The sequence below is a fragment of the Desmodus rotundus genome, chromosome 10, assembly GCF_022682495.2.
Source record: "Desmodus rotundus isolate HL8 chromosome 10, HLdesRot8A.1, whole genome shotgun sequence".
Classification (NCBI taxonomy): domain Eukaryota; kingdom Metazoa; phylum Chordata; class Mammalia; order Chiroptera; family Phyllostomidae; genus Desmodus; species Desmodus rotundus.
The window spans coordinates 44,231,551-44,254,159 of NC_071396.1; the positions used below are offsets into that span (position 1 = coordinate 44,231,551).

General features: G+C 39.8%; 1 protein-coding gene across 9 annotated transcripts in view; it reads right to left on the reverse strand.

Annotated features, from left to right (window-relative positions):
* RAPGEF6 (Rap guanine nucleotide exchange factor 6) overlaps positions 1 to 22,609 on the reverse strand; it is a 187,858-nt gene that overhangs the window by 149,840 nt on the left and 15,409 nt on the right. For 8 of the 9 annotated variants that reach the window (XM_053912195.2, XM_053912196.2, XM_053912194.2 and 5 more), the window contains exons 2-4: positions 8,000 to 8,070; positions 6,692 to 6,748; positions 807 to 890 (exon numbers count right to left, since the gene is read on the reverse strand). In XM_053912195.2, coding sequence (XP_053768170.1) covers positions 807 to 890; positions 6,692 to 6,748; positions 8,000 to 8,070 — 212 coding nt within the window. Of the gene's footprint in view, positions 1 to 806; positions 891 to 6,691; positions 6,749 to 7,999; positions 8,071 to 22,609 lie in introns of those variants that run through there. The other variant, XM_053912199.1, reaches the window with a different exon arrangement.

A 22,609-nucleotide genomic window follows, 5' to 3' on the forward strand; every position in this document is an offset into this window, starting at 1 on the left:
CTTTCACATTAAACTAAAGATCAAATAGGACTAAGATATTATGCCATGGTGTAAACTTAAAAGATTATACCCTCAGGAAATATGAAATATCAGTTGACTCCTGCCAAGTATTTCCAATTACCAACAAGCAAAGACATTTATAAAATGAGAGAAAATATACAACCTACATAAAACAGTTTAACATAAGACATAAATATTGGGTTGGCCAAAAGTTTGTTTGGTTTTTTCACAAAAGATGGCTCTGATAGTGCTTAGTTGTCTTTAACTTCATTTGAAACAATTTTGTTAGATTGTGCTGTGACAGCTATCATATCAGTGTGCATTAAAAAAAGAACATAAAAATTGGTGAATTTTTGTATAGCCACTTTAATATTGAAGATGGAAGAAAACACACAACATTTTTGGCATATTGTGTTTTATTATTTCAAGAAAGATAAAAACGCAACTGGAACACACAAAAATAGATTCGTGCAGTGTACGGAAATGGTGCTGTGACTGATTAAACATGTCAAAAAAGGTTTGTGAAGTTTCATGCTGGAGATTTCTCACTGGACAATGTTCCCCAGTCGGTACATCCACTGAAGTTCATAGTGATCAAATTGATACATTTATTGAGAACAACCAACGTCCTACCACATGGGAGATGGCCAACATATTCAAAATATCTAAATTAATATAGTTACTGGTAAAAATGAAAAATGTATCTTTTATTTTACAGTAAAAATTAAATGGACTTTTTGGTCAACCCAACAGATACAATGTTAACTCTGCCTGCTACATGCACTCAGCAGCGAATACGAACGTACCTGCAAGGAGGTAAGACCATGGAGTCTTTCATAAGCACAGATCCAGAAAGGAGGATGTACCAGCATCTGGCAATAGTTTCTGAACTGTTTAAATAAATAAGTAAATAAATGAGTAAATAAATACACACACTTACATGTATATGAAGTCAACGGAAAATACGTAACATGAAATATCGTCTGATACTGAAAATCATTAAAAATTAAGTAACACAGACCATGTTCACACAGGAAAAACTATAATCATTACCTTATGATAGACTTCAGAAGAATATGTTATGTGGTGACCGCTGGGGGGAATAAAGGGACTAAATGGTAATGGAAAAAAATCAAATAAAGATTAAATCAAAGTCTAAAAAAAGGGCATGTTTATTAGCTTTATCTTATTAATTATATCATTAAATTCACATTCTTCATTTATATGTACTAGACCATCACATCTGATGAAGATTAACCTAAAAATGGTACTATATCTGCACAGTAGAAATTCTACTTCTGATAACTTTCATGTATACTGAAGACAGTATTATTTGAAATTCACAAATTTATCAATGTTATATCTTCATTTCCAACTAAATTTGGACAATAATGATTTACTTATTGTTTTTCAATGTTATTCTCAAAGACATAAAAATATGCCTACCCAGATCTCTCATTTTATATGTTTGGGGGGTAAAATAAAAGAATATCAGATGACTGAAGTCCATCAACATTTTAGTTCAGTTAAATCTCTAGTAAAAACCCAGAATCTTGTTAGATGTTAGTTTATAATCTAAACTAATCTCTTTCCATCAAATATCTTTATTTACCATACCTAAGGCTTCAATCAATTTTAATATAAAGATTGTAATGTCTATAAAACAAATCTTTCCTTTGAGATGAAGAACTGTACAGGTCTGTCCAGAAAAAGTCCAACCATAATTAACATAATGAGAATGGTTTGAGCAACATCGATGTAATCTGGCAGCCAAGGAGAGTGAACTGGAATGCACATGCGTGAACAAGGACGACTTCACTGTACTAGTCAGTGGGGGTGGTAGCTGCTATTGAGTGAGCGTGTGTACTGTGTGGCCATTGCATTCAAAATGACTGAGCAAGCAGAGCAATAAATCTTAATCAAATTTTGTGCTAAGCCTGAACATTCCTCCACAGAAACTATTCGGATAATTCAGGAGGACACAGCTATGGACAACTGGTGACTGGCAGCTTCATCACAACTGGCTCTGCTCATGCATCACATCTTGTGCAGAGTTTTTTGGCAAAACATCAAATCACCCCGGTGACTCAGGCCCTCTATGGTCCAGACTTGACGCCCTGCGACTTCTGGCTTTGCCCCAAACTAAAATCACCTTTGAAAGGGAAGAGATTTCAGACCACTGATGAGATCCAGAAAAATACGACAGGGCAGCTGATGGTGAGTGGGAGAGCTGTGTGAGGTCCCAAGGTGCCTACTCTGAAGGGGAGGGGACTAAGGCACCATTGTCATATGTACAGTGTTTCTTGTATCTTGTATCTCCTTCAATACATGTCCCTATTTTTCATATCACATGGCTGGATAATTTCTGGCCAGACCTTGTGTATCAATCTATCTTGCTGTCTACTTGACAAGTCATCTTATATATCTAACAGAAAACTCAAACTCAAAATATTCAAAATCTACCTCACCATCATTTTCTTCAAGCTTGGATCTTTTCTAGTATTCTACGTCCTCAATGAATATAGTACCATCCTCCATCCAGAAACCCAGGCCTCCAATCCATTTCACATAGCACCCAGGGTAAGCTTTCTGGGTCAATCCTAATTGTTTACCATGGGAAGGAAAAATCAGTGTCAACTTTCCAGTAGGTACTTTAAGGTTCGTTATATCCCTTCTGCTCTTCACCAAGGGGAAGATGCAAATGGCTGCAAAATTCCTACTTAAGGTTCTTTATTTAGAAATTCCACCTCTGCCCTGGCTGGTGTGGCTCAGTGGAATGAGTGCCAGCCTAAAAACTGAAAGGTTGCCTGTTCGATTCAGGAACTGAAAGGTTGCCTGTTCGATTCAGGAACTGAAAGGTTGCCTGTTCGATTCCCAGTCAGGGCACATGGCTATGTTGTGGGCCAGGTCACCATTTGGGGGCGAACAAGAGGCAACCAATCAATGCTTCACTCCTTCTTTCTTCCTCCCTTCTCCTCTCTCTGAAAATAAATAAAATCATTTAAAAAATTAAAAACTTCTTTTCCTTTAAAAAATAAAAATTCTACTTCCATATTCTTTTGAAATACGAGTTTTGCAAATTCAAGAAGGAAAAAGAATCAACACAGGAAAAATTTGTCCAAAATTAAGACAGAAGAAAGTTATGAATGGACGCCATGACAAGCATCCAATTTTTATCTCACTTGGCTGAAGCAGTCACAGTTATCAGTAAATCCCACTACAAATGCAGGAAAAATCCTGAAGTTCACTCCTACCACCAAGAGAGTCAAGCCAGCTTATGAATCAAGAAGCTGTTCAGATCTGGCAAAGAATTCCGCTCTCAGAGCAAGGCTGGACAGTGCAGCTGGTAAGTGAACAAAGGAAAGTGAAACTCTTTAAGGTGGGGCGCTATTTTCTCCGTTCTTTTTGCTAGCAAATGAATCCAAGAACAATCCAGCCCAGAGAAGGGAGGTACACTTAATCTTGTCAGAATTTACTCCTTCAAAGGCTTCATAATGGTCCTAAAATAAAGGCCAAAGACACTTAAGACCTCGACCTACCACTCCAAGCTCCTCTTGCTGTGGTCCCCTTCTTTGCTCATGGTACCTGAACAGTTTATACTTTTTTTTTAGTTTCCATATTTTTAATTTTATTTTTCTATTACAATTTGCATTCAACACTTATTCATTAGTTTCAGGTGTACAGCACAGCGTATAGGCATTCATCTAAGTCACAAAGAGGTCCCTCCAATAATTCAAGTACCTACCTGGCACCACAGATAGTTAATACAATACAGTTAACTGTATTCCCTATGCTTTACCTTACATCCCCGTGACTATTCTGTAAGTACCAATTCTGAACACATTGGTTTTACAAGAGTTGTACAAACATCAGCACAATCCAGTTTTGGAACACTTCTAGCATCACAGAGATCTCTTATACCATTTTTGCGGTCAATCCCTGTCCCCATGTAACCAATTAGCTGCTTTGTCTCTACAGATAAAATTTCTATTACCTGGACAGTTAATATAAATGGAATCTTATAACATGGGGTGTTTCTGTCTTACTGCTTCTTATTAACACAATGTTTCTGAAGTCTCCTTGTAGCAGTGTATGTAGGTACTTTATTCCTTTTTATTCCTAAATGGGATTCTACCCATATGATTATAATGAATTTTATTCATCCACTCACTGGACATTTTCATCATTGATTGCCAGTTGCAGGCCAGTACAAATAGTGCTGCTAAAAGCACGTGTGTGCAGTCTCCATACGCACATTTGTTTGCACTTCTCTTGGGTAAGTGTGCAAAAGTGGGATTACCGGCTTGCATGGTAAAAAGTGCTTAACTTTTTAAGAAACCACCGATCTCCTAAAGTGGCTGTATCAGTCTTCATCCTTGCCGCCAATGTACGAGGGTTCTAGGCATCGCCCACATATCCCCACCAACACTCGTTACTGTCTACATTTTTGACAGCAGGTATTATAATGGGTATAAAGTACTATCTCCTTAATTACTGTATATGGTATAAGGGTCTAAATGAACTTTCTGCATGTAAAAAATCAACCTGGTACCATTTGTTGAAGGAAAAAAAACTGTTTTCTCCACTGAAATGCGTTACAGCACCTTCATCAAAACAACTGTTCGTTGCTGGTTCCTTTTTAATCCTCAGTTGTGTTATATTCACTTGTGCACAGATCTTAGTTGCAGGCCATTTTTAAAAAAACAAAACTGTTTACAAATATAAAGGTTTATTCCTGGGCTCTCAATTCTGGTCCAATGATCTCTATAGCTATACTTTTCCGTGATGGCACTTTAATGTGTGTAACTATTCTAATTAACTCTCTCCTCCACTACGAGATACTCAGTAAGGGCAAATACATTGTCTTCCCGCCATTCTATACTAGCATAAGCATAGCATATAGTGGACAAACATGTATTAATAAATAAATGAATCAACAAATGAGTAAGTGTAGCTATTAAAACTCATATGAATCATTTAAACAATTTAAAAATAATAAATACAATGTGCAGGCAATGAAACATGAAAGTCAGTACTATTCCTATATACCAGTTGAATCTTTATATAATAAAAAAGGTCACTGTTGCCAAAACTTTTAGGAAAAAAAGAAAATCTTCATAACCTTGAGGAAGGGATAGGTTTTGTTTTTTAACTAGGCATGGGAAGCACTAATGATAAGGGGAAAAATTGAGAAAGTTAGGAATTTCTTTTCTTCAAAACATGCCATTAATAGAGTGAAAAGGAAAGCCACATTATGGGAGAAAATATACGCAACGTAAGTACCCAAAAAAGTACTTGGATACAGAATTCAGAAAGAATTTCTACAAACTGAGAGAAATAAGACATACAACTCAATTTTAAGAAATGGTCAAAGCTGAATTGGGATTTCATGAAAAAGCTATTCGAATAGCCTATAAAAATACGAAAATCATCCATCATTAGGAAACAGGGAAATGTGAAATAAGATCACAATGAGATAAAATGAGATGTGAATGCTAGACTTCAATGTTAGAATCTCCTAAATTGGAGCATGTGCGGTTCCAATAATTCTATTCCTAAGTGACCAACAGGAATGAGGAAATAAGGCACAAAAGGACATGAACAAAATGTTCAAAGAAATTATTCACAAGAGTAAAAAACTGAAAGCAACCTAAATATCGATTAATGGGATAAACAAAATGTTATTTTCTCAGAACTGTATTCTGTAAAGCAGTAAAAAAGAATGAATGCAAACACAGGGAAGAATTTCAGACATTTGTGATGTTAGAAAAGAAAAAAAAAATGACCAAAGATTTTTATCTACATGACATTTAAAAACAGGCAAAACAGTCTAATGTGATAAAAGTCAGAACTGGATTTGCTTTTCAAGAAAAGCAACTAGAGCCTTCTAGGAGAGCTGACATGTTTCTGTATGTTAACACAGGTAGGAGTTACCCAGGTGTATATATTTATTAACCTTTGTCACACTGTACACATTTTGTACGTCACGCCTGATATATTTCACAGTTTGTGAATATATCTCCATCAGCTCTACAGAAATTATTCAAGAACCAAATGAATTTCAATTCTTTTGGGTAGGCCAAAAAGTTCATTTGGTTTTTTCCATAAGATGGCTCTAGTAGCACTCAGCTGTCTTTAACTTCATTTGAAACAATTTTATTAGATTGTATTGTGACAGCTGTCGTATGCATTTTTAAAAAACTTATCAAAATTGGTGAATTTTTGTGTAGTCATTTTAATATTGAGATAGAAGAAAATATACAACATTTTCAGCGTATCACGCTTTATATTTCAAGAAAGATAAAAACACAATTGAAACACAAAAAAAGATTTGTGCAGTGTATGGAAAAGGTGCTGTGACTGATAGAACTTGTGAAAAGTAGCTTGTGAACTTTCATGCTGGAGAATTTGCTTGGGACAATGCTCCACGGTCGGGTAGATCAGTTGAAGCTGACAGTGGTCAAATCAAAACATTGAAAACAATCAATATTATACCTCAATGGGAAATGGTCGACAGTCAAAATATTCAAGTCAGTAACGTTATTAGCGAAATGAAAAATGTGTCTTGTATCTTGCAGAAAAAAACCATACAGACTTTTTGGCCAGTCCAATAAAAGTCAAAATTTAAACATTAAAAGTCAAAATGTAAACATTAAAGCAATTAACTTAAGCTAATTCTGAAAATACTCACCAAAAAAGAATTTGATTGCCACTGTATCTCTCATAGCGTGCTCTTGCAGACATTAATCTGAAATGTTTTAAAAAGTAAAAATTTTAAAGATTTTTATCTTAAATTGTTTTAAAAATTCTGTTATAATCACCTCAACAGAAAATTATCAGATCTACTGTACTACTCAATTTTTCAGTAAACTAGAGTTTAGAAATATATACATTAAATGCAATATTTTCACAAACAAAGATATTAAGTGGCAACAAGTATAATACTCTATGTACATTCTATAACCTGTCAATTCACACTAAATCATGTTCTTTTTATTATGAGAAAATGTGCATTTGTCTGCTTTGCACTGAATCCTTATGTGAGGAATAGTTACTGGCAGAGGCAAATACATACATGTATACAAATTTGTTGAATATATAAATTTGTTTGCATTTAAAAATACTCAGCATTACTAAATCCTCTCACTTTCAATCTTCTTTTTTATTTGACACACACTAATACCTGAATGATGTTATACAGAAAACAGAAAATAATACACCCAAAGAATTAATTAGCAATCTGGTCCATAATGCAAAACCTGAAGAATAACCAGAAAATGGGATGGATAAATTGGTCATAGAAGGAAAAAACATTTTCATTAAAATATTATGCAAAGTTACAATATTAGCACTTTCTAACACTCAAAAGTGTTCTTACTAATAGTGTAATCACAATGACATATAGGAGGAGAAAATATTCCTTTTACAACAATAGGAAAATGAGGTTCGGAAAATCTATGGATCTTGTCCACAAGCGCTTATACCAAATCAAGAACCCTGCTCCTCCCACTTTGATACAACACTACATCATACCATGCGCATCTTAAGCATTTGATGTAGTAAATATCAGTAGGAACCACAAAATGAAGAGTTTTGTTTTCACTGGCTAGCACATACTGAGCGTTGTGCTGTGCTTTACGTAGTTACAGCTGAGCCTCAAACAACACAGGTTTCAACTGAGCAGGTCCACATATATGTGGATTTCTTTCAGTAAGTACTGTGAATGCATTTCTCTTCCTTATGGTTTTCTTAATATGTGTTAACAAACTGCTTATATTATTGGTAAGGTTTCCGATCAACAGTAGGCTATTAGTAGTTACATTTTGTGGGAGTCAAAAGTTATATGGGATTCCCACGGCTAAGAAAAATTGGATGAAAAACACAAATTCCTTATGCTTATCCTACAAAAAGCCCCTCAAGATTTGGACCCTGCAACTATCTCCTAAACTCATTTGAGTAACTCCATAGTACATGCTTTTAAATGCAGCTTCGCACTTACCTAAGCTGATGTTCCCTGAGGTTTGATAATATTTCCATTCCATGAAGATAAGAATAAATAGTGTTTAAGTCCTGAGGAATAGAAAATATTTTAGATTATTTCAAATATACTTTTTAAAATAGGACAACCCACAATTCTGATTTGAAGCAAACAATCCCTTATGACGGAGCTGTGATGGCGGAAAAGTCATACAATCTCCGAATTGTAAGAGATCTAAAAAGGCAGAGAACTCCCTCAACCCCTCCTCAGCATGGTTGATGGCCTGCACTCAAACAATGCCAGAAATTAAAAACTCACTATTTCATATGAAAGTCTAACTCATTTCTAGACAGATGTAACCCTTCTTCTTTAGTGACCTCCAAGTATTTGAAAGTTATCATAAAATCTTTTAGATCTTATTTTTCTCCCCCTTCCAGATTAGGGTCTCAGTATTTGCAGGTTCCCGACCTTTAAGCATCCTGGCTGACTTCCTCTGGAAATGACCCAGTTTGTCAATGTTCCTCTTAAAATATGACTTTATAAAAAATCTTTTTCTAAAGGATCTCAAAGTGGTATTAATGTACCACGAGACAATCCTACTGTTCACTCTGAAAGAGGGAGAGAGCCCCTCCCTAGCCCTCGTTCAGATAACATGGTATTAAAAACCCCAGGACAATAACAGTGCAACCTCGGCCCAGAGCAGTGGTGTGGCCGAGGGAGAATGTGGGAGCAGTCCGCATGACCGGCGAAGGAGGTGGTTTGCCACCAATGCTGTACAGAATGTCAGTGCACTGCGACTGTAATCAGTTTAAACTATCTACGTAAAATGTACCTCCGTATTCTTTTATACGGAATAATGCCTTAATACCAGCACAGCCTAAACACTGCTTTCTTGCTTTGATATGCCGACTAGACAAGATGATTATCAGATGACAGGGAGAAAAGACAAGACACCTAAGACAACTTGTTTCCATTAGGTTAATAAAACAACATGGAACCCACTAAGAAAAACAGCAATAAACTTTGATTCCCAAAATTACAACTGCTAATTAACCATGATGGACTCAATGATCACACATTTCTCTGTTAAATCCTTACTAAAATGAGTGAAAAAGCTTTTTAGGTAGTTAGAAAAATGAACAGATTCAAACAGGAAACCACGGAAAATGAGGAAGGTCTCTAAAATTCTGAAAGCCAGCAGACGGGGTAGCTGATACGGTAAACTGGGTCTCCCAAGATGGCTGCAGTGATGACACTTCTCGTCCATAAGGTCTTCTGCAATGAGCCTTCGCCACCAGCCCTGCCTCCAAAGTTGGAATCTATGTGCCCTCCCCATAGATCTGGGTAGTTCTGTGATTTGTTCACACCAAGAGAACGTGGCCGGAGTGAGGCTGCATAACTTCTAACACTCAAGTGCCCTGAGACCACCAATGTTGGGAGGGAGTCCACGCTGGCCTCACTGACAGAAAGGCCACAGGCAAGCACCAACGCACCACAGAGGTAAGTGAGCCCCTACTTCTTAGAAGAATCCAGCTACCAGCTAAACAGAACCAAGAGGAAGATCCCAGTCAAGGTTCTATGGGGCAAAAGAACCAACCTCCTGGTCAAAATGTTCTCAATTGGGGAAATAAACAGAGTCCTGGCAAAAGTCTGACTCACAGTTAGCTCACTGAGCCTGCAACCTACCTAACAGTCTCTTCCCACTCCCCCAAGTTTATAATTAGAACGTGTATCAACCCCCACAAGTCAGAAAAACCCCACAACGGGTTGTGACCTATGTAGCAAAAGCTGTCATGGTGGAAAAAGCCAAGTGAAAACCTCTGAAATTTCCCCACTCCACAGAACAAGACAGTAAATAAAAGACAATATTGTTTCCAGAGGGGCAAAGAAGAGCAGACTAGTGCCACCAGTAAAGACTTCAATTATGCAGGCATGCTGCAGAAAGCAGCTGGACCCTCAAAGTGACTGTAGACTGCCACAGACTTAACCAAACTTTAGCCCTGGTCACAGCTGCAGTCCCAGATATTAATACTGCTACTGGAACGGATGAATTACACTTCAGATATTTTTATTGTAGATTTTATTTATTTACTTTTAGAGAGAGGAGGAAGAAGGGGGAGAGAGAGGAAGAGAAACATCCATGTGGGAGAGATACATCAATTGGTTGCCTCTCACACACCCCCAACCTGGGAACCTGGCCCACAAGCCAGGCACATGCCCTGACTGGGAACTGAACCGCTGACCTGTCGGTTTGAAGGCCAGTGTTCAACCCACTGAGCCGCACCAGCCAGGGCACACTTCAGATATTGATTTGGTGAATGTGTATTTTTTTATTCCAATTACAAAAGAAGATCAGAAACAGTATGCATGTGGGACAGTAACTTACAATATTAAGTTACAATTTTGCCTCACAGCTATTTTAACTCTTATTCTCTACCAAATATAATCTGAAGACATCTAGACCTCATGAACGATTACACAGATGACCTCTTGCCGACTGGACAGAATGAACAAGAGAATGAACAAAAGGCAGCTGGTACCCGAAAGTCCCCAGGAACACATTCAGAAAGTGGGAGATAAACTCTATGTGGACTGAAAGACCCGCCACTTCAATGTTTTGAGGGGTGAAGTGGTCGGGGGCATTTCAGGACAACCCTCCACAGTAAAAGACAAACAGCTGGGACTTTGTCTCTAGGTCAAGACGGGATAAGAGGAACTGTACTTACCCTCCACCTAAAACAACCTCAAATTGAAACAAAGATGTGAAAAATTTTTAAGAAATAAAACCTCACTGTCATGAGCAGTGTGGCTCAGTTGGTTGGGCACTGTAACAAAAAGCAAAAGGTTGTCGATATGATTCTAGGTCAGGGCACATGACTGGACTGCAGGCACGGTTCCTGGTTGGGGCGCATGTAAAAGGCAACTGTTCAATGTTTCTCTCTCTCTCTCCCTCCCTCCCTCCCTCCCTTACCCTCTCTCTAAAAACAAATAAATAAACCTTTAAAAAAATGAAAGAAAAAGAAATGAGAGCCCAGGAAACAAAAGACAGTGACATCAGAGACAGGGGAAACAAATGAGGTAATTTACACAATTATTACACCTTACTGGTGGTACCCCTGCCTAGCGGTACCTTGAGTTGAGGAGAGGAGCTAGCAGTCTGGGGAGGAGAAGGTGGCTAGAGTTTGCAGAGAAGGAGAAAGAGTGCTACACAGAGAGAAAGTATGTTCTGGAAACCTGCAGAGTCTCCTTTGAGTCTTAAGTTGAGTACTGATCATCTCATGTATGTGAAGAAACAGTATCTGAAGTCAGGGAAAGAACCATCGGAACGATTAGAGCAGTGGTCCCCAACCAGGACTGATTTTGCCCCCTGGGTGACAGAGCAATGCTGGTCACATTTTGGGGGAGAGAGGTGCTAAAAGCATCAAGTGACTAGAAGCCAGAGATGCTACTAAACACCCTACAATGTGGAGGACAAGGCCCTAGACTAAAGGCTTATGTGGGCCAAAATGTCTACAGTTTGTCTACAGTTGAAGTTTAAACACCCTGGTTGGAGGGAACAATACCCAAAACTCACACAGGAACAGGAAGGGTTCCTGTTCCCATTAGGCAAAGTGGAAAATCTTGTCATTCACAGTCCATTTAGGAGAGTACTCAGATTTGAGGCAAAATTAACCCCAGACTAAATGCTGCACTGGTGTTACAATGACATAGCTCAAAAAAAAAAAAAAAAAAAAAAAAAAAAAAAAAAAAAAAAAAAGGCCCCAAAAAACCAAATGATACCCAAATTACTTAACTGAATCCAGAACAAAGCTGAAAAGTATTTACAGGAAATACAAGAAATATTCTGCGCATAAAAAGGTAAAATGCATAATCTCTGGTATTCAATCTAAACATTCCAAGCAAGCAAAGAAGCAGGGAAAAATGACCCACAGTGAGAAGAAAAATCAATCAAAAACAACTCAGTAATTATACAGATAATAAAAGTAGTAGAAAAATACATTTAAAAACCTTATTAAAAATATGTTCCATATGTTCACATGGAACATATTCCAAAGGCTCTGAAAGATACAGAACAGATTAAACACAGAATAAACAATAAAAAAAACTCCAGAGATGAAAACAATAATATCTGAGAAGTAAAATACACTGGAGATGGATGAAAAGCACATTAGATATTGCAGAATAAAAGACTTAATAATTCTTAAGACACAAGAATAGAAATGAAAAATAAAACACAGAGCCCTGGCCTGGTGTGGTTCAGTTGATTAGAGCATCATCCCATACACCAAAAGGTTGAAGGTTCAATTCCCGGTCCGGGCACATACCTAGGCTGCAGGTTCAATCCCCAGTTGGGGTGCATATGGGAGGTAACCATTCAATGTCTCTCTCTCACATCAATGTTCCTCTCTCCTTCTCCCTCCCTCTCTCTCCACCCCCCGCCCCACCCTCCACCCTTCTTCTGTCTCTAAAATAAATGTATTTTTAAAAAACAGAGATAAAAGATGAAAAAATATGAACAGAGCACCAGTGAGCTATTTGACAACTTCAAGCAACCTAACAAAAATCATTATGGCCCTGGCTGGCGTGATTCAGTGGGTTGGACATCGTCCTGCAAATTGGTCACAGGTTCAATTCCCAGTCAGGGCATGTGCCTGGGTTGCTGGCTGGTGCCCAGGAGGGGCATGTGCAAGAGGCAACAGATTGGTGTTTCTGTCACACATCAATGCTTCTTTCTCTCCCCCCCCCCTCTCTCTCTCTCTCCCCCCCCCAACACTTCCTCTAATAATCAATGTCTAAAATAACAGTAATAAAAAAGTCATTATTAAAAAAAGTCACTATGGGGGAGAGAACAACAAAATACTATTGGAAGAATGGTGGAAAACCTTGCATATTTGATGAAAACTATAAACTCACATATCCAAAAGCTCGACAAGCACAAGAAATATGAAGAAAACACCACAAAAGCACACCATAATCAAATTGCTTTAAAAATGCCACAACTGTAATGCAACTAGAGTAAGAAGACAAATTACACAGTAAGACAAAGATTAGAACTACAGCAAACTTCTATTCAAAAACAATGCAGCCCTGGCTGGTGTAGCTCAGCGGATTGAGTGCGGGCCTACAAACTAAAGGGTTGCAGGTTAGATTCCCAGTCAGGGCACATGCCTGGGTTGCAGGCCAGGTCCCCAATTGAGGGCACGTGACAGGCAACCACACATTGATGTTTCTCTATCTCTCTTTCTCCTTCCCTTCCCCTCTCCCTAAAAATAATAAAATCTTAAAAAAAAAAAAAAAAAGAAACCAAACAAACAATGTAATCCAGACAACTCTGTAGTAATAATAGCTTTAAGGTCAAAAAGAAAAAAACTATAAACTTAGAATTCTATTCCCAGTCAAAATATCTTTCACAAAAAGGAAAAAAAATAACAAGAGGCAAAATATTTTTCATATACAAAGGCTGAATAAATTAATCAGCAGCAGGCCTGCTCTATAAATGTGTGTGTGTGTGTGTTAAAAGTATTTCAGAAAGGGGGAAAACAATACCAGATGGAAATCTGGACCTTATATACAAAGGAAGGAAGAGAATTGAAAATGGTACTTAGATGGGTAAATATAAATCTTTTGCCTAATTATTTAAAAGATAATTGTTTAGAGTGACAACATGTATCACAACATGTGCATCCCAACAACAAAGGCCAAGGGGTAAAACTGGGAGAATACTGTTGTAAGGTCTCTGTACTTCATGTGAAGTAGTGTATCATTTGAAGACAGATTCTGATGTTTAAAATGTATACAATAAACCTTAATAAATCTCATGGCTTGTGGATTCTTTGGATTTTCCACATGTACAACATCTCTTCGGAGTATATATGGTATAATTTCTTCCCTCCCAGTCTGTGTATGTTTTTTCCCCTTTTCTTGCCTTACTGCCTGAGCCACGACTTCGAAAACAATGGCTGGAGTAGGTGTGACCACACAGGACAAACACAGCCACTGGGGCCCAACCCTTTGAGTTAAAGAGTCATCACCACATGGCCAGACACAAAATGACTCTTCTATACAAATGTACTAGTTGTTTCTGACCTCAAGACCCTTTTTTTTTTTGGTGGCAAATAAGTTCTAAAAGCTGTAACACGTATAGGTTATGCTTTAGCAAACAGCACTCTCACCTGCCCTGACGACGAGGCTCGGCTAGTGTCAGGGAAGCGCAGGAGTTCCAGAGATTCCTCACTGAATCTGTGTCATACCGTTTACTCTGTCTCAAGTCAGAGGACATCTCTGGTACACCACTGATGATGCCATGATTAGCTGACAAAGAATTAGGAATTCACTTTTCAACTTTAAAGTCTAAGTGAGAACATAATTCTCAAGTTTTAAAATTGTTATATAATTCTTCAGTTCTGTCTGAAGAGAGACTGACAAAGTTTATCAACTTTGGATTCTAAAAGCCCTTTGCCAAATGTCTGAAAGTTTGTCCCATTGTTTGCCTTCAATATCCTTACTTCAGAGAACAACCTGGCCGTATGAATGAACGAAATTCTCCAACAGCATCTATAAATGGTAACTGCATGGACTCGAATAGAAGTATTAGCATTATTCCCATCAGGGCCGGCAAACTTTTCCTATAACGGGTCGGATAGTATATATTAGTATGTATTCTAGGTTATTTGGGGCCACATAGTTTTTGCAACACCTACATAACCTTGCCTCTCTCTGTAGCATGAAAACAACCATAAAAACAAAGGTAAATAAATAGATATGACTGCATTCCAATAAAGCTATATACAAAATAGCTGGTAGGTTAATTTGGTCCCCAGGCTATACTTTGCCAACTCCTAATGCAATACAGTAGGAATTACCTTATAAGAAATATCTACCAAGAAAGTCAAGCCATGAATGAACTCCCCTTTGGAGAATACCTCAGCCTGAGTTGTGCCGGAAGCTGAAAACACCAGATTTTCATTCTTTCAACTTCCCATAAAACTAGGGCTTAGGCAGATGATCCAAGTGCCACCAGACACACCTATCCCAGCCTATCCCAGGCTGTGAATCCAGGGATTCTGAGAAGCAAAAACGCACAGAACCCACTCCGGCAGCTAGCGGCGGCAGCAGGGCCTGCCCACCCCTGCAGCACACAGTACAGGTGCCAGCAGCGCCACTACGCTCAGCGCCAGCAGCAGTAACACCATTATCAACTGTCATCATGGCTGCCTAGCCCAAGCACACTTCTCTAGCACTCCCACCACTTCTGTAGCTACCCAGCATCCTGTCAATACCTTTAAAAAATGGCCAGAATAGGGTGCTGTTACATCTGATTAACAGCCCTGAAAGACTAGGCCCCATCACCATCACTTGGGAACTCAGTAAAAACACACATTCTCAGACCGTATCTCAGACCTAGTGAATGGGAACCTCTGAGAGGAGGACCCAGCAGTCTGTGGTTTAACAAAGCCGACAGGTGGTTCTGACGCACAGTGACGTCTGAGAACCACTGGTTTATAGGCAAGATCCATGTCACTCTGGGTTATTAGACTGATAACGTGTTAATGAGGAAGGGAAACAAGCACTGAGATGTCTAGTAAATGCTGGTCTTTTCAGGGCACCTTGTTTGACGATCATAAAATGCTAAGCATTCACAAAAGGGCAAAAAAGAACCTCCCAGAACAAAGGATGGTTGTAGTAGCAAGGTGATTAATTTTCACATGCTGTGGGTGGTTATGGTATTTTGTTTACATGGGACAGCAAGCTGTTGTTGACTGTGTAATGCTGGGTTTAGAAAGGGGTTCTTGTAGTTCCTGTACCAATTATTTCTGAGACAGGCTGAAGATACTATATTATTTATTAGGCTCTCGGTGTGTCCAAGACCAATAAAAGCTATTACAGAAAGCCAAACACACACAAAACCCCTGAGAGGAAGGCACACTGGAAGTCTTACAGATACTTCTCGGTAGTAAAAAGTTTAAATGGTAGCTCCAAGGAGTGCTCATTATTTACAGCGTGCACACTTGAAAGCCGCTCTACTGAGAGAGGAAAGTCACAAGGAAGACGGAAAACCAGGAAGTCATGCTATTCCAGATCAGTAACACCTGAGTCAGCCACTGGTTCTGTAACTACAACATAGTACAGAAATTATCCACGGGGATTAGAGGAACAAACACCAACTGGGACTGCAGAATAAAGTAATGGGTTTTACTGGGGCAATAAAAGGTGAGGAAGTGGCGATGACTCAGCACTTCCTAAAACAGATCAGCCAGTCAGTCCGTTCTGTGAGCCCTGGTGAACAAGCTGAGGTGGGCGGGACCCACTGCCATCCAACACCTAAGGGGCTCTCTTTATGCACCCTTCAAACAATCCACGCCTGAAGAATTCACTGTATGGATACTGTATGAGTGCTTAATTTAAGTGTTAAATAAAATATTAAATTCATATTCGTGACCCCGTATGTGTGAAAAATTAATGGTTCTTTTAAGGATGCACTTCTAACTAAGCTGAGTGGGACTGTTGTCCCCTTCCTCACCGCACCAAGCAGTGCGCTGCTCTCAGAGGGACCCTGCCCCTCAAGCGCACTGGCTGCCACTCCACACAGGCTTAGAAAACCAACTGTAACACTCGGAAAACTCAGATTGGGGTATTTAGAGCTCGTCTTCATTTTTCTGTTTCTTAAAATCTGAAACTTGTAAATTTCTTATCTAGGACATGCCCAATTTGTCACATATAACTTTCAATACAACATTTATCTAAAACCAAGATATTTTACTCATTAGCTTTTTGAGCTGGAAAACAAGCCCATCTCAGGAATTTTAACACCAGAAGATCTCTGCAGTGGACCCTAAGGTCGGTACAGACATTCTCTCATACAGTCTGCAGCTATTGTTCCACAACGAAAACCCACCCTGAAGCATCTTCTCCCAATCACTGTTAGGCTAAAGACACCCCAACAGTGCAGTTAAAAACTGGGAATGTGGAGAAAGCCTTGGGTTCACACTCTGCCTCTACCAGTTACTAAACACACAGTCTTGAATAATTTGCTTAACATTTATTACTGTACACAAAAATGATAAACTACTTCACTCCGAACATAAAATAATACTCATTAAGTGTATAGGAGAGACAATCACAGAGACTAACAGTTAGCAAATGTTAGAATTGTATGTTTAGATGTTTATGTTATAAAACTACACAACACAGATTAGGTTACATTCAGCAGACTATTAAAGTATAATTTAAGGATTCTGGACAATATCTCCAAGTTAATAAGACCATACATTAAAAACAGAATTCCATTCCTTGGTTTTCTCATCCATGCAGGTATAAATATATTCTGCAAAATGGTGATAAAGAGCTAGAAAACACTTACCACACCTGAAACCCAGACCTTGGTTTCCAAATATGATTATCCTTAAAGGGAACAAGGGTCCCTTGGATAAATGGCTGATTTCAATATTAGGACAAGGAAAGAACAAGCCTGGAACATCTTTTGTATGCTCCAGGCTAATAAGTGTATGATAAACATACAATCAGAAAATTTATGACTTTGTAACAGCAAGGTAATAATTTAGGCAAGGACCACCAATGAATGCTAACGCCACTGGGTGAAACACTGTGGGAAAACAGGATACCCACACACTCAAAATGCCACCTATAGAGCACTGACAACGTACAGCGCTGCAACTGCACCCCAAAGAAACAGAAGTGATCGAGTTTAGCACCTCCAGTGATGGAAGCAACTGGTAGTATGTGTCTTCTGATGAGACACTACAGGAAGTATAGAACATCTCCACATGGTTACTCCAGAAAATGGCTTAACCTGAATGTAATCATGAGAAACCAGAGGAATCCAAACAATGGTATGTAATTCTAGAAGACAGCTGGCTCAGTACTTCCAAAAGCCACATCTGTGAAAGGAAGAAAAAGACAAGTGGGAAGACTGTTCTAGATTAAGAGAGACTAAAGAGACATGACAACCAAATGTCATGTCCACCTTGACTGGATCCTGGAGTGGGGGAAAATAAAAATAAAAATTAAAAAAATATATATGTGTGTGTATATATGTATGTGTGTATATATATGTATATATGTGTGTATATATATGAATGAGACATCCTGGAGATAACAGTGAGGGGTGAATTGGCATCAGGTCTGCAACTTACTTCAAATGGTTTAGCAAAATAAAGTATATGCTAGAGAGAAGGAGATACGTAAACATGGCCAAATTCTTTAACGTTTCTGTAGTTTTAAATTTTTTTAAATAAGAAGATGGAGGGTGGGGAACACATGACTATTTCCTGCTTTCTCCATCTGGGGACATATATGTCTACCTTTACTTAATTTTAAGCCTTCACTTACTGATCTGCATTCTATTCTTATCTTTCCCATGCATCTCCAATCACCTTTGCCCATGACACGCTGCCCCCAACAATGTTCTCTGGAACAGTGTACCTTGTTCCACCACTATGTCAGACTCTCATCTTATCTTGTTATAGATTTCAGTATACATTTCAGAGTAAACAAACTTTCTATTTGTAGATTAAAATATACTGCCTAAATAATTTGAACATTGTATTTATTAATAAAAGCTCTAACATTAAAAAACTATATGCTCACCCTGGCTGGTGTGGCTCAGTGGATTGAGCGCTGGTCTGAGAATCAAAGGGTTGCTGGTTCGATTCCCAGTCAGGGCACATGACTGAGATGAGGGCCAGGTCCCCAGTTGAGGGTGCACAAGAGGCAACCACACATTAATTGATGTTCCTCTCCTTCTCTTCCTCCCTTCCCTTCTAAAAGTAAATAATAATAAAATGAAAAATATATATATACTTTGGCCCTGGCCAGTGTGGCTCAGTTGGTTGGCTGCACTATAGACCAAAAGGTGGCGGGTTGCGTGTTCAATTCGCAATCAGGGCACTTACCCAGCTTGCGGATTCAATTCCCACTAGGGTGCAAATGAGAAGGCAATCATTCAATGTTTCTCTCTTACATCAATGTCTGTCTGTCTGTCTGTCTGTCTCTCTCAATCTTTCTCTCTCCCATCCTCACTTTCTAAAAGCAATGAAAAAATGTCCTCAGGTGAGGATAAAAAATAATAATAATATAGAAATGTTTTAAAAAGTTATACTCTGAAATTTTAAGTTTTAGTGATGAAAGTTCCAAATGATATCCTTAAACAACTCCAGTAATTAATCACAAATAATAACGCATCAAAAGATCGAGCATCCAGTTACTTATAAGTTTAAGTATAGCCTGAAGTTCACTTTCCTGATCCCACCACATATTATGAAATTTATAATTTCATAATTATAAATTTCAGCCCAAGACTTGCTAATTCCAAATTTCACGTTCACTTTTCAATCCTTATCTCTATTCGCATTCTCTACAGACTGCTGACACTGCATCATTCATTCACTCCCCCCTTCCTAAAACTCCTCCTTCCAACCCTCCTGTAACGTGTTTCTCTCTGGGTTTTCGTGCTAATTTAGCAATGGTTACAAGGACAGACTGTGAAATCAGAATGCCTAGGTCTGCATCCTGACTCGGGTTCCGAACTGTGTGACTTCAGACAAGTTCATTTCTGTGATTTCATTTCCCTATACACATACAACTCGTTTTATTGTATTTGCTTTACTACGCTTCACAGATGTTGACCTTTTTACAAATTGAAAGGCGAGAACCTCCAGCTGCAAAAAGTTATGACTCACTTTACTGCAATACTTGCTTTATTGCAGTAGTCTGAAACTAAAGTAAACCCACAAGATCTCTGAGGTGTGCCTGTATGTATGTAAAATGTGGGCATTACCTTCTTTCAGAGTGTTTCTGGAAGAATTAAATGTGTATAAAGGCTTTGTAACAGTGACAGGCATCCAGTAAGCACCGTAACACGTATGTCTTAGCCATTCCTGCTGCTGTGACTTCTTTTCTGCTGCAGCTGCTCCTGAGTCGCCTGCACAGGTTTCACCTTCTTTTCTTACTCCCTTAAGTGTTTAAAAAGTTTATGTTCCCAAAACTATGACATCTACCCTTTCTTCACTGGAGACTCTCTACCATCAGTAATATCCTCCACATCCATAGCTTCAACTACCTTATTCAGGGGCGGGTATAAGCAGATTTACACCTGTTTGTATGCAAAAAGACATGCAGGTTTTGATTATTACAATAGCTTTATTAACTCAAAAGAATGCCATAATGCAATTTAAAACCTACTTCTGCCCATGCCTGCATATGCTAATGATGCCCAGATTTGTATTTTTACCCCAGAGCTCTCTAGTAAGCTTACAACTTACACTTTCTGCTGCACTCTCAACACTCTCCACTGGGTGACCCATCAGCATCTCAAGCACATTATATCCAAAGCTAAACTCATTATCTCTACTCCTTGCTGTGTCTTGCTCCTAGGGTCCCTGACTGAGGTGACAGTATTACCGTGAATGACTCTTGGCTAAAAATCTGTCAATTCTACTTTCTAATGATCTCTGTCACCATCTAAACTGAAGCAATTTAGAGATTCCTTATTTCTCACTGTGTAACAGAGAATGACTTCCTACCCGCAGTTTGGCCCCCTGTAATCCTTTCTTCATCGTGCTGCCACAGTGACCTTTCTAAAAAGCAAAGGCCTGCTCCTTAACCGGCAGAACAAGGTCCTTCAGGAACTGGACCCTGACCATGCCTCCAGCCTCGTCCATTCCACTCTCCGTTCTTGCTCCAGAGCCCCAGCTGCCCCGAAAACTTGCATGATCATCCTGAGCTCATCCTGTAGCCCCCGCAAATGCTGCTTTCTTTTCAGGAAACACATATTGTCCTTTCTTCACCCAACTTTACTATTCTTATCTATACTCAGGGCAGGATTCCCTTTCCTAAAATAACTTGAATGATACCTGCCTACCCTTTACTCCTTGCTCCCAACAGCCCTCCTATAAACTCCTGAGCACCTGAGATTTACAACTATCACATTACCTAACCAGGCTGTAGAATAACTGTGTATTGCCTACCTCCTCTCTTAATGAAAGAACTATAATCTTTTATCCCTCACAGTTAAAAATATTTACCACACAGGGGTAGATCCAAAATGGCAGCGGAGTAGGTGGAAACGACACCCACCTCCTCCCAAAACCAAACTGGAATTACAGCTAAAACACAGAGCTATCAACCTGAACAACCAACTGAAGACTAGCTGAAGAGAGTTTTTATAACCAAGGATTTGCGGAAGACGACAGACTGAGACTGAGAGGAAGAGCGGAAATGCAAAAAGGGCTGGTTGGCACCAGGCCCCCAGATGGTGGCTGAGATTCTCGAGGGATATCTCAGCTACAGGAGGGTTCCCCCATTAAGTGTGGGATCTCAAGCCCAAGCCAGGCTCCCCAGCCCAGATGACCAGAGCAAGGAAGAGGTGACCACAAAACATCTGGCTATGAAACACCGTGAGGTTTCTGTCCATTGGGAACAGACAGTAGTCCACTAGAGACACAGGCACCCTCTTAAAAGGCCAGCACACAAAACCTTGTTCAGAGCCATTCATCCTGGGCTCCAGCAAAGGGAAGGGAGAGTGGACTAAAGCAACATTAGGAGAGACTGGGGTTTGTGGCTCAGGAGAGAGCTGGAGGGGCAGTTGCCACAACTACCTATGCTGAGTCTCTCTCCCTCAATGCAGACGCCATCTTTCTTGGGTAGAGTGGTGGAGTACTCCCCTACGTAAACATCAGCCTAATGGAAAGCAATAGCTCCACCCTCTGGACTCCCCGCAGCCCAAGCCTGCAGAGCTTGTGCCGTGCTGAGAAGTCAAGAGCCTGGGCCAGAGTGTAGAGGTCTGGGAAGACTCAGAGGGTGTCAGTGACTGAGTAGTGGGGCTTTGGGGTGGGGGCTGTTCCCCCCACTTTCCTGTGAACCTGACTGGTGCCTCCCCCTTAGGGAAGATTTGCAAGCCCCACTCCCGTGTTTCCCAGTAGCCCCACCCTCCCAACTCCTTGGGGCTCCTCCCTACTGAGGTTTGGCAGAATCCTGGACAGACTAAGCTGTATGGCTTTGGGACAAGGGCTCCTCCGGCACTATTCCCCAAGCCTGATCAGAACATCTCCCTCACAAGATATCCACTAGCACCCTCCTCCTGACTCCCGGATGGCCCGCCATGCTGCTGGCAGAATCTGGGGCAGTCTGAGTTGTGTGGCTCTAGGACGGGGTGATCTTTTTTCCTTGCACATCGAACCAGTGCAGAACTGTCTGCTCACACGGCCAACTCTTGGTCTGTCTAGGCATGATAAAGTCTGCTGGCCTCATCCTGACAATTCCCTGATATTCTGCCCCACCACAAAGGTGCGCAAGCACCCAGCTGGTATCAGCTACACTAGGAATACTCTGGGATGTGTGCTGAGTGGCCTCAGAGCCAGCACTGGCACCAAGGTTAAACCTTTATCAATCTAGTGAACACCACTGTCCCCTAACTCGTGACTCACTGAGAGCCTACCACATGCAACTTGAGTATCGACAGAGGCTCTTTCAGTGACTGAGTCTAACAGGCAGCCAACAGATGGAGGCACACAAAGGCAAATCATGGGGTGCTTTGGGACTTTTGCTATCCTACCCCCAGACTTGGTGCACAGCTTGGCCTTTCCCATGCACACCCAGGACCACCACAGGCAG